The sequence below is a fragment of the Colius striatus genome, chromosome 2 (assembly GCF_028858725.1).
Source record: "Colius striatus isolate bColStr4 chromosome 2, bColStr4.1.hap1, whole genome shotgun sequence".
In the NCBI taxonomy this organism is placed as follows: Eukaryota; Metazoa; Chordata; class Aves; order Coliiformes; family Coliidae; genus Colius; species Colius striatus.
Window position 1 is genome coordinate 108,626,288 of NC_084760.1, and position 12,554 is coordinate 108,638,841.

General features: G+C 39.8%; 1 protein-coding gene across 3 annotated transcripts in view; it reads left to right on the top strand.

Annotated features, from left to right (window-relative positions):
• Positions 1–12,554, top strand: part of ARID1B (AT-rich interaction domain 1B) — a 333,941-nt gene that overhangs the window by 97,044 nt on the left and 224,343 nt on the right. For all 3 annotated transcript variants that reach the window (XM_061989024.1, XM_061989022.1, XM_061989023.1), the window contains exon 5: positions 5,378–5,488. In XM_061989024.1, the coding sequence (XP_061845008.1) occupies positions 5,378–5,488 (111 nt within the window). The remainder of the gene's footprint in view (positions 1–5,377; positions 5,489–12,554) is intronic.

Sequence of the window (12,554 nt, forward strand, 5' to 3'; positions counted from 1 at the left end):
ATTTCCTTGCTCATTTGTGCACAGTGCTCTCCAGCTGCAAGATACCTATTACCTTTTTTTCAAGGCTTAAGGTTTTTGTTTCGATTAGGGCTTTTTTTTTTTTCTATTTCTGGTTCATAAAATTCAAGACACATACATTTGCATTTCTTCTTGACCCAAGATCTTCTACAAGACCTTTGCACAACATCTGCCCAGGACTCATCCAAACTTGTGTGTTCTTTTGTCCTTACTAGATCATTCCCCACAGGACTGCATTCAGTTGGCTGCTTTCATGAGACTCAGTGTTGCACATGCCCCTGGGCATAACAGTTTTTCTCAGTGAAGCCTTACCTACACTATTCCTCTAACAGGTTGTACTTAGTTGTTGGTTTTGTGCTAACAGCAGGAGTATGTAACTTGGGAAGTGACGTGTTAGGATTAGGCTAAGAGTTGACCTATAGAGTATGTCACTGTTCTGGTAAGTGATTAGGTTTTTTAATTGTAGCTTTTTACTGCAGAAGGTGGAAAGAGGGCAAATGTATCAGTATGTATTTCTCTACACAGAATGTACAGATGCTTGGTTTAAGTGATAACAAGAAATGTTTTTCTTTAGCCCCTCATATATCACTCACCTTCTTTCTGTTCTGTAGTATCCCTTCAGAGATGAGTAAAATAAACTTGTATCGAAGGGCTGTGAGCTCCTTTTGGCTGTTATACTCTGTCCTGACTTCCATTCTCAAGTGGCCTGGGAAAAAAAACCCACACATTTGCTTTCAATTTTGGTGTTGTCACATTGCTGTAGCATTCAATGCTCTCACACTTCCAGTCTTCTAAGGATCAACCAACTGAATCAAGAACATAAGCTAAAATAGTTTTTAATGAGTTTTTCAAATCGAAGTCTAGTATATTATTTTCCATAAATTACTTTCCTTTTATTTAACCATCATGGTACTTATCTTCCTGGGTGGTCCTGTTATCCCTCTAAAATCTGCTACAGTAGAAGTGGATGAAGCCTGAACGATATTTCTCACCCAGCCCTTCTTTAAATGTGGTTTCCCCCAAACATTAATATTTTTGCTATGCTTTCATTTTCCATTAAAAATAATTTAAATTACTTAATAATTAGATGTTATCTTCTTCGTCAGAACTTATTACAAATGTGCATTTCATCTCTATGGTTTCAAGCATTATCAGCACTGTATTCATTTGGGTTGGCAGAAAACATGTAAATGTGGAGAGACTTCCTTGTTTTAAACTAGGTCCAGCTAGAGAATGAAAGTGTGACACTAATTAACATTGCACATCAAAGGGGAAAAGGTTGTCTGTCTGTGGCCAACTCCAAAGTGGTTGTGGGACTGGGCTCCTGGCTAGCTGCTGCCAAAGGAGGGAAATTTCCTTCCTCCTTTTGCTTACCCAACCCATCCTGAGGCCAGCTCTGCTCAGTAATCATGATGAAGCTGGGGAAAAGGGGTTACTTTTTTGGCAAGTGTCAAGCTGCTCCATTTCACAAAGTGAAAAGACCACTGACGTGAACTAAGGGGATGTATGTCCAGCTGCAGGAATCAGGAGAGGCAGAACAAAGGGCCTCTGCCTTTCTTGCAAGTTGGTACATTGGCTCACTTGGTCGCTTTAAATGTCTGTCTTAAGTGAAATCCCACACTAGAATTAGAAACTTTATGTTTGTAAGATGAATACAGTCACAGAGAATAAGAGGGAAGAGAATACCTTGTTTCCTCCTTTACTCCTCAGACTACAGAAATCTAGAGCTCTATGTACCACAGTTTGCAGAGCAAGCTAGAGGTGTTCGTGAACAGGAGGTAAATCACTAGTCCTATCTCTGGGGTTGATAAGCAATTGGTTGTTATTATTACCCAAATGTAATAATTGTATATGGATTGGTTTCTGAACAGCTTAGTACATAGGTTTTAGGCTGTGCATATGTAGGCATAGCTCCCTTTTTTATTTTTGACTACCTGTTTCAGAGCATAGACATTTTTTGAAAAGTCTGAAAAGTCTAAAGTTTGACTATTTTGAGTATATGTTTATGATTTGCTGATTATTTGTCCCCGAGCCTTTCCTAAAATCTGATGGGGGAAACCCTGCTTTTAGTTGTTTTACAACTTTGTTGACAGTTTGTGCTATAACAGCTATGATATGATTGGGTTTGTGCCAAGTTGAGAAGTTCTGAGTGGAAACTTGTAGCCTTCTGTTTATAAAAGCCTGGATTTCTCTCTTACGCACATGCTCTTCTTATATGGGAGGAAGGGTTTTCTGTGATTCATAAAAAAATCATAAGCTTTGCTTTCAAAGTCAATACCATTGGTAGATGAAATATTTGGAGTCATAAGAAAAAAATCAAGGATCCCAGGAGAAGATTGAACCTCAGTATCAGTGGGGCACTCCTCAGTCTATATGACTGTAGTGCAGTGCCTGTGTTCCCTCTCTCCAGTCCCCAATAAACCTATTCCTAGGTGCTAGAAAGAAAAATGACCTTTCAAAATTGAAAGTGGGAATTGCCAATTGCATGCGTTTCTTCAGTGATGGAGTTTACTCTAATCTTTCTGTCCTTATTTTTTCATTTTCTCAAAATCTGTTGTTTCTGTTCTGTAGCATGCTGTATATTAACAGAATTTCCTAATGCAGAACTGAAGAAAGGTAGTAGAGATTTCCTCTCTGTTTTTCAGTGGAATTGATGCTAAGCACTATTTTGGTTTTGAAGCCAACCTCTTAGTGAAATATGCTATTGTTTAATTGTCATTATGTTTAGTATATAAATTGACTGTTTTTATTGGACAATGTATATGTGTAAACACATAAAATTATACACACAGCCCCACTCATATTTCATCTGGGAGATTCCCATGCCTGCAGCTTACTGAGAGCAAACTGATTCTCAGCTTCTCAAGAGCTGCTTTCCAAGTTAGGAGTGATCCAAGTATCTTAAATGGCTTTACAGAGAATATAAGAAAGAGTATGTGATCTCAGTCCCATTTGGAGTGCACAGGTATCTGCATCACAACAAACACAGATGTCTGCAGTATTTGTAAAGCACTGTGAAAGTGGTGTGTTTTAAAAAAACAAAGGGTGTAATGTCTGAGGTTTCTAATGTGCTCTTCCCTGCATGGAAAGACATTTCATAGGTAGTCTTCAAATACCCAGGTAAAAGTAAATTTCACTCAACATGCAGTATTTCTCAGGAGAAAATGTGCCATCTTCTGCCTCTTCCACTCTGTTCCGCTTGGAAATTTCAGTAGGAAGAGACGTAAAGTCTTGCAAACGTGTGGCAAAAATCATGCTTGATACCGTGTAAGGAATTAATGGCTCTTTATTTTTCAAAATACCACATTTTGCTTCCCAGCAAAATCTTGTAGTGTCTGTTTTGAAAAAGGAACAATTGTGTTTCTAAAATGACGTCTCCTAAATTGACTGTATTCCATTTAGCCATTTTCACCACTCTTGGTGTTTCTTCTCGTTGTTGTTTTAACAAGTGGTTCTTATTTGGTGTATTTTTTCTAAGAATCAGGAAGGCAAGAGTCCACTGCCGAACTGGAAGTTGAAATCCGGAGTTGCTGGGTTTATTGTAGATGCTTACGCAGTGACAACCCCGAGCCTGCGTGTGTGTGCGTGTGCGTTTTTAAATAAAAATGAAAGCAGAGGTTTGCTCATTTGTTTGCCTATTGTGAAGCTGTCCTGCACCTTTCTATTCCTTTGTACTGGGGTGAAGGCTGTTGAATGGAGGCCTTGTGCCATTTGTTGATTTTAAACCTCACTGTTAATCCACAGGAACCTGCTGGTGTGCACAGCAGGAGAGCTGTGTGACAAGTGGAAATCTGGGCGGGGGGAGCGCGGGGGGTCACAGGGGATAATAATCATTCAACCATCAGCCTTTGTCACCCTTAAGCCTAATTGTTACCCTCTGCTGGTAACCACATTGAAGTGCTGGCCTTTTAAGTGTTTCTTGATTTTTACTTGGCACAGGCTTAGGGATAGGATCGTTTATTGCTGGGTTTACACCATATTGGGTTTGCTGGGGTTTGTTTTATTAGCCCTGTTGAATTTTCAGTGTCCCTTAATATAATTTGGGAGAGTCCAAAGTGGTGGAGGGGTCTGAATGGAGACAGGACGACTGTTAACAAATTTCCCTCTGTCAGGAGCTGGGCTAAAAACAGACAGAAAGTTTTCTGGCTCCACAAGCCAGCTGCCTCGCAGACTCTGTGTATGAGCAGTAGCTGTTGGTAAGGTCACTCAGCTGTTCTAACGTCCCTTTAGAAGCAGCAGCAAGGTGATGTTCAGGCTGTGGTGGGATGGAGCAGAGGACAGCCTCCCCTGACCCTTTGCATTGGGAACACATGTGTGCTTTCAGGTATGTGTCAAAACTGACAGGGAGAGGGTGGGTAAAGCAAATTGAGCTGGTAGTAAACTGGGGAGGGGAAGAAGAGAAATAAATGGTTTAAAAACAACAGAGAAGAACCTTAAAGACAAGAGATCTTTTCTAGCAGTTGGGAACTGGTTCTTCAACTTTCCTTGCCAGTTACACTGGTACTGCACTTGGTGTTGTTTACCTCAAAGAAGTTACTGTGGAAGCTGTTAGAGTAGCTAAAATGAAGCCTGAATGCTCAAGGCTTCACAGTGGGCAAGTGTCCATATGTGTGAAGTAAGCTTGTGTTGTGGGATGTGAGTTGGCATGAGGGAGGTTGTTTCCTTGTTCACCTCTACTTGTTTGTGGTGAGTGTTGTGTTAGGCATTCCCAAAGACTACATGGCCTTGTGTGGAGAGGAAAATCCCCAAGCTGCTGGTGTATAGGCTTTGGAGCTACACTTGATCAAATACATTCTACTTACAAGCTACGGGACACACAGTACCACCAGGAGATGAAGTGATTGTGTTGTGTGCTATGGCCTGATAAGCAAGTGTTTGGAAGTTGTTCCAGTACTAGTGATGGTAAATCCAGGGTTGTTACAGGAGCCTGATCACACAGCATGATTACAATTTTATTTCCAAGTCCAGTCTCCCACTTGGCTCAGTACTTCATCAAAACCCTTGAGAACACATCTCAGAAAGGGACAAATGTTTTGACCACTTTGTGCTTGCTAGCCTTTTATAGTGAAAGGAGGTCCTTCATTTAGCAGGTTGCATTTGTGTGTCTCCTCATGTTCCAGTGGTATGATTCCTGCTGCTTGTTGGCCTCTTGCTCTGCTCTCTGAATATCTTTACAAACGGCGCAGGTCATAGTGGTACCTGTGTGGGCTTGGTACTTACATCACGAAGGTTTAACTAGTAAAAACTTCTAATTAAAAAAACCCATTAGCGTTCAACTGTTGTATTTTCACCTTTCTGTGATGCAGATTTGATTGTAATTACTGAGTCAGGCTAATAACTGTTACAACTGTTGTTGCAGGACATGTCTCAGGAAGGCTATGGAACCAGATCTCAACCTGCTATGGCCCCAGGAAAGCCTAACCATGAAGACTTGAATCTAATCCAGCAAGAAAGACCATCGAGCTTACCAGTAAGAACTTAATGTTTGTTTCAGTATTTTGAAATGAAAGCACTTTGTATAGCATTTAATTGCATCTAGGATGAGCAGATGAGAAATATTGGGAGAAGAAATACTAAACAAGGTTGGTTGTAAACTGTTCTTAAAAATAGAGTGAGAACAAAAAGCTTGTATATAAGTGGACTTTGCTTAGGCTTGTTCTGGTTCAAAATAGCACTGTTTATGTTCATGCATGTTTTGTGCTTGTGCACATGTGTATTTGCATAGAGGAAATGGATTGAGTTTTTTATTTTTATTTTTTTTTAAGCTTTAGGAATTCCATACTTGCACAAAAAATATCTGGTGAGGAAGTGGCTTTTTTTCTGTGCCCTTTTCAAAGGATTTCAGTAGATTTCTGGTTTTGAGTACTGTTGCTAGGAGTTATTTGCTCCAAACCCTCAGCATCAGTATTGAGTTTGATGTGATAATTCCACTACTGTCTATTACTATAGAAATGCAGAAGTGGGAATGATAGTTATACTTGGGCTAAGTTGATCTTCTGGTTAAGAGATTATTTTGGACTAACGTGTCTTCTGAACTCTGTGCATTCTGCTATGGGGGAAGCAGCACAAATTAATATACTTGGAAAAGCTGCTGAAGGTATTTGCATCTTCAAAGGTCTTATTTCAGTATAATGGACAAAGTACTCCTTAACCTTGTCTCTCTTTGTGCCCCTCATGGTTTGAAGATTTTCTTGTTTGTTGGTAGTAAAACAGCATGAATTTAAACCATCTATAATATGTTCAGCTTAAATGATGAACATTTTTTCTAAACTGTGTCTTCTAGCTTGGAATAAAGTTATCATAAGCATATAGAGTATTTTCTGCAGTTCACTGGGTATTGTATGAATTTGCAGTTAGCAGAGGGATCTCTTTGAAGAGTTTACCTTATCAGGGATACCAAATATATTTGTGAAATCTGGTAGTATGTTGTGTTTTATCTGGCACATGGCACTATTGTCAATCCCTTAAAACAGGGCAATAAACATCATCACAGCATTTTAAAGTTACATCTTTGGCACTAGGAGAGTATATGTGCCATAGGTCCTTTACATGATGTTTACATGATCCATACATGAGACATGCATGTCTTGGGAGAAGCTATGGAAACTGGTGTGAGAAAAGTTACCCATTTGCTTTGAACCTTGTATTAGTTTGACAGTTTTTCAGAAAACTTTAAAAAAAAAGAAAAAAAAAAAACCTCCAAACAAGTCTCAAAAGTTAATGCTGGCAGTTACCAGCTGATGTGGACATTGAACTGGTTTGGCAACAACATCTACTCTAAAATCAGTGACATTAAAGGGGATTCTTACCTCCTGGTTTCTCATGAATAGTATTTATTAGGATAGAGAAGTTATGTGTCCACTAATCTTCTCCTAATTTGCCTCTGTTTTTTCTTAAACAGTTGTCCTACTTTTAATCCATGCTCTGTCTTATCTCTGTCATCATGATATCTAAGCAGAGTATTGGGTATTATCTGTGTCCCTGAGTGTCTGGTATATTTAGTAGTTCATTATTAGTCTAGGTATGAGTAAGCTGGTAGTATTAACAGTGAGTGTTAACCATTTTGGCCACATAACTTAAACTCTTAAGCTGGTCCTAAATGCTGTTATTGAGACATTTCATTAATGAAAAGCTTTTATACATAACCAGACAATGCTTTATATACTCAAACCCCCTGCTGTTTGGATATGGAGAGCAGTGGGAAGTATTATTTTGTATTTGGGTTTGGTTTGTTTCTGTTTTGGTTTGGAGTTTTTTGTTTGTTTTTTAATTTTAAAAACTGCATCCCTTCCTAGCTGGTGACAAGGCTTTTTTTTGGTTGTGTGAGCAAATGCCCCATCATCTTGCATCCAAGGAAAATGTCTTGGAAATTGGAACCATTCATACGTTTAAAGCATGATGTATATGCTAAGTGTAACTCTGCTTGGGGTATGAATGGCTTGAACATACGAACACAGTGTTTTTTCCCTGGAGCAGAAGAGTTTTGTATTCAGTGGTGGACTGCTAATGAAAACACAGGATCATTATTCCTTGTTTAGTATTCCTAGTTATAGTGATACTTCAGGATACTAAATATGGCTTCTTAAGCTTGTTTCTAAGATAATGCTGGTCTTCAGGGTAGTAGTAAGTCGTCTTTGTACAGTGAAGCTTGAAATGATAGCAGTGGTGTTACGCTTTTAATAAAATTTGGTTATGTTTTGTTTCATGGTATTCTGGTATTTATACAATTTTCCCGTTATCTCTTTATTTCTTAAGGGCATTGTGTAAAATCACAGCAGCTACATAGCAAGCTTATACAAGTGTCTAAAAACAACAAAAGAGATGTAATACTAAATGGTGAATAGTGCTCTCTGATGTGGCTTTGCAAAAAGAGTTTCCTTTTGATGGATTTGAAGAGAAGCTGGCCACTTTCTGCAGCACTGAATGCTGGCTTGTGTCATCCTTTGGAGAAGTTTTTTTCAGCAGGTTTGTGTCACAGCGCAGCTAAACAGCTCAATAGTTTCCTTCACACATTGTATATAAAAGTCCTGGCATGAATGTTCCCATAAAGTTCAAAGCGGACAAATTTGTAATGTGGGTTGGTTAAAAACAGCTACAAACAAAATATGGCTTTATTAGCCACTTCTAATGGCCTGTCAGATTCTAAGCAATGCTTGCTTTCCTTCTGCTAGCTGCTCTTATATCTGGAGGCTTTGACCTGTGGGTGTCTGACCGTGTGGAGACACTGGGAGCCCAAATGAAAAGTTGCCCAGAACAGTGCTCCGAGCACTTTTGTTGGGGTCACAATTAGAAGGAAATCTCAAGCTTTTGAGAAAACGTGGGAGTTAGGTACTCTGTGAAGGAAAGGAAGTCATAAACAGAAACTGTTCCCTATTAGAGTAGAGGAATAAAGGGGAAGAGGCCTGAATGAAATTGTCTGGAGAACAGCTACTACAGAATATATTTATTGAGACTTAAAGGATAATCGCAAAATACACGTTTCTGCTATTGTGGAAACGCTAGAGCAGACTTAGAGGAAAAAGCTTCCAAATGATATATCTGCAAATTTGTTGTTGCAGTAAAGGAGCTTGTGTCAGCAGTAGGCTGTGTGTGTGTGTCGATGAAGACTAATCCTTTATTTTGTCTTTAATGAGTAATTTTGTAAATGTTCACATTGGATTGTGTTCATAGAATGAAGAGCAGAAAACACACTTTTTTTTTTTACTGGCATTAGTTTGAAAGTCATTTCAGATAGGCATTGGTGTTTTTGCTGTTACTGTTTCCTTAGAAAAAGGTCCTTTTTCCTCTAGTGTCAAGTGTGCTCGTTTGAAATCTGAGGTCAAATGGCCTACCCAAGATTGTCAGGCTTTTGAAACATGGGTTTCTGCTATTTTTTTCTTTTCTTGTTAAAACCTACAGGTAAAGTTTTGTGGCTGCTTAGACAATTGTTAAGCCAGGGCGACTGCAGTCTTGCCGTGTGCCCCATGGTGTACTAGCTGTGATGTCCCGTCTCTTCCACTGCCACTCCTGGACTTTGCCAGTAATGGCCCAGGTTTAACTCGTGGCATTGAAACAGCAGAGAAATAATCACTCTCTTTATTTCTGGGTTAGTTTTTGACTGAATCACTGTATAATTGCATGGGCATCAGTGGAACCTCAGAAGAGGAGATAGGAGTTGGAAGCTATGATGGGAAAGGGGACAGTGGGGACTGCAGCAGTTTTGATTTTAGCCACATTCTAAAAGACTGTATGATCTTGCTGGAAGGATTTAAGATTCTGTCATCCAAGATATGGCGGCACTTCTTTTTGTAAGGTAAGTTTTCTGCCAGTTTATGTCCCCAAGCTGTTTAACTTAGCCAGTGAATGCAAGCCCCTAGATGTGATCATGCACATCTGTAGGCTGTGGGGAAGGTGGGCTTGTGGTGACCCTCAGCTACAGTTGCAAACTGTAGGAAAATTGTGGCCTTGTCTTACAGCTTAGCTCTGGTTCATCTTGTGTTTACTGGAGGTTGGGCAGTGCTGAAGAGAGAAGATGGTATCTGGAGTTGAGCTCATCAATGCTTTACTAGGTCACTCGGAATTCTGAGCTCAGGAATTAATTCTATGACATCATTTATTCACTGGGTCTTTTCATGGAGTCAGAGCAATTTCTGTGAAAAACAAAATAGCAGCCAGCAATAGTGGTAGAATGTCACTTGTATGTTTTGCAATTCCGTGACCTGGGAATTTTGGCTGTAGTTCTGTAACGTCTCTACTTGTATGAGCTTCAGTGCCAGGTAGGTCTTAAATAATACATACTGTTGCTTGGACAGATAAACTTTTTAAGACGCCAGTTGTCATGTTTGATTATGCTCGGTACTCTGGGAAACAGTACATCAGCAATCCCTTCCTGATTTTATTAACTGCTTCACAGTTCTGTTTCACTTCATTTTAACGAGCCTCTAAAGGATGTTTTGAGTGCTGGACGGTCATTCCTCTGGTGGTCACATATTTTTCATTGTAGAAGGGTACTGAATTAGATTTCAGGAGACTTCTGTTGAGTACTAGTAGTTAACCAAATGGATATACTTGGTTCTTGGAACAAGATCATTTTGGATGCATCTTGATAGGTGTAGGCTGTAAGGAAACTCTATGGGAATCCACATTCCCTCTCTCACTTCCTAGAGTATGAAGTAGCTTGGAAAGTCATTTTAAGTAACAGCACTCAAAACAAAACACTCACAATTGCCTTTAATGGGTGAAAACAGTTTCCAGCATTATTTGAGAAACTGTGCTTGAGAATTAGCAAGAGATCCCTCTTCATTTCTCAGAGGTTAAACTACTGGGACAAGGGACTCTGGTGACATTTACACAGAGCTTAGTCCAATAACCTCTAATCATTATCAGGGTGTGGACATTACCGTAATATAGATACTAATTTCCACTGTAGCCCCTCTGGTAAGGACAAATCAGTACTAAAGGAGAGGTGGTACAGCGACCCTCTCTTTTTTGTATTTTTTTTCTTGGATTCTTTGCAGGTAAGCAGATTAAACAGCTTGATCTAAATTTAAGTGATATTTTTAAAATCAAGAATATATCATTTTATTTGAGAAAGAAAGGCGGAAGGGGAAAATCTGTAAATGGGTTCTTGGTAATTCTTGGGAGGCAAATGCAGTTGCCAGTTAGTAGATAGATGTGTAGTACATGATAGTAATTCTGTCCTGTAGTTATTCACTTCTGTTCATGACTCCATATGAAAATAACTGCTTTGGAATATGTTAAACCAAGAACAAGAAGGAAATATGAGTATGCAATACTAGTGAATTAAATTTCTCCATTGTTTTAACACAAGTAGAATAAGACTGGTATGCCTGTTTCCCACTTTCCCTTCTTTTTCTGCAATGTTGTAAAATAACTGAATGATCTTGTTTTCCTTTGTTTGGGTCAAGAAATTTTAGCTGAAAATTGTTACTCTGTGAAAGAAGATTATTGACTCAACAAGCCTTCAATTTTCAGTGAATAACACTCCCACCCTCTAGCTTCAGGAACATGTGGTGCATGCATTCTATTTTAAAGTACAGACTGTAATTTAAAACTGAGGCAGTTTGATGCCCCACTGAACTTTGTTTAAGCCTGGAATAAAAGGAAAAAAAGCTTCAAGTTGCAAAGAAGTGACTAAGCTTTCTCAAAGGCTTTTCTTAGCCATTATGCAGAGAGTTGGAAAAAGGTGCTATTTTTTTTCCAAGTAATTTTAATTCTAGATCAAGTGCAGTTGCTAGTTGGGTTTTTTCCTTCATCTTGCCATTCCTTGTAATAAACCTGTAGCTAGAAAAAGTTTCACATCACATATGTGTATAGAGATATCAAGTATGTGCCTTTCAGTGTGTGTCTGAAGTGCAAAACATGCTCTGTTGTTGGTTCTAATACGCATACAGATTCTGTATAGGGCCTCCTGTTTGTGTCGTCGTGTTGGTCAGAATAGCAGGTAAAAATCCAATGTGAGCCACTGCAGTGTCACTGACATCAGTGATGTTATCAGGGGAGATGAGCTTACACTTAGTGTTATTGAAAATCGTAGCCCACTCAGTGTTCATGCATGTTTTACATTTTGCTTCAGTGAAGCCTGGATTTCACGTAGGTGGTCAAACTGATTCAGTGTCCAAGACTCAACTTGTACAGTCAGTGAGGTTTTGTTGTTGTTTGGTTTGTTTGTTTTGTTTTGTTTTGAAAAGTACAATGAAAGTAGTGCAGAGCAGCCCTGGGCGTATATTGTCCTTGTAAGGTTAAACTCAAACACTGAAACAAAAATAGTTGGTTCTTAAGTATTTGTTGCTATTAAAAATTTGTAATTGTGGTGGTTTAACCCTGTCTGGGTGCCAAGTGCCCACTCCTGCTCCTCAACTGGATAAGAGAAATATAACAAAAGGCTCACAAGCTGAGGTAAGGACGGGGAGATGACTCAGCAATTATTGTCATGGGCAAAACAGACTCAACATGGGGAGAATGGTTTTGATTTATTAAGAATCAATCAAAACAGAGTAGGGAAGTGAGAAATAAAAAACAAATCTCAAAACACCTTCCCCTCATCCCTCTCCTCAGTGGCACAGGGGGATGGGGAATGGGGTTATGGTCAGTTCATCACAGATGGAGTTTGCCACTGTTTCCTCTCAGGGGGAATACTCCTCACACTTCCCACTGCTACAATGTGGAATCCTTGCCATAGGCTACTATTCTTCATGAACTGCCCCAACATGGGTTTCATCCACAGGGGAAACAGTCATTCAGGAACGAACTGCTCCAGTGTGGGTCCCCCCACTGGGTCACAAATCCTGATGGTCCAGTGTGGGCTCTTTTCTCCATGGGTTCCCAGGTCCTGCCAGAAACTTGCTCCAGTGTAGACTTCCCACGAGGTCAAACCCTCCCTCAGGCACCCACCTGCTCCAGTGTGGGGTCCTCTGTGGGCTGTGAGTGGATCTCTGCTCCACCGTGGCCTCCATGGGCTGCAAGAGGCAAGGGCTGCTTCACCACAGGTCACAGGGGAATCTCTCTTCTAGTGCCTGGGCACTTCCGCCGCCTCC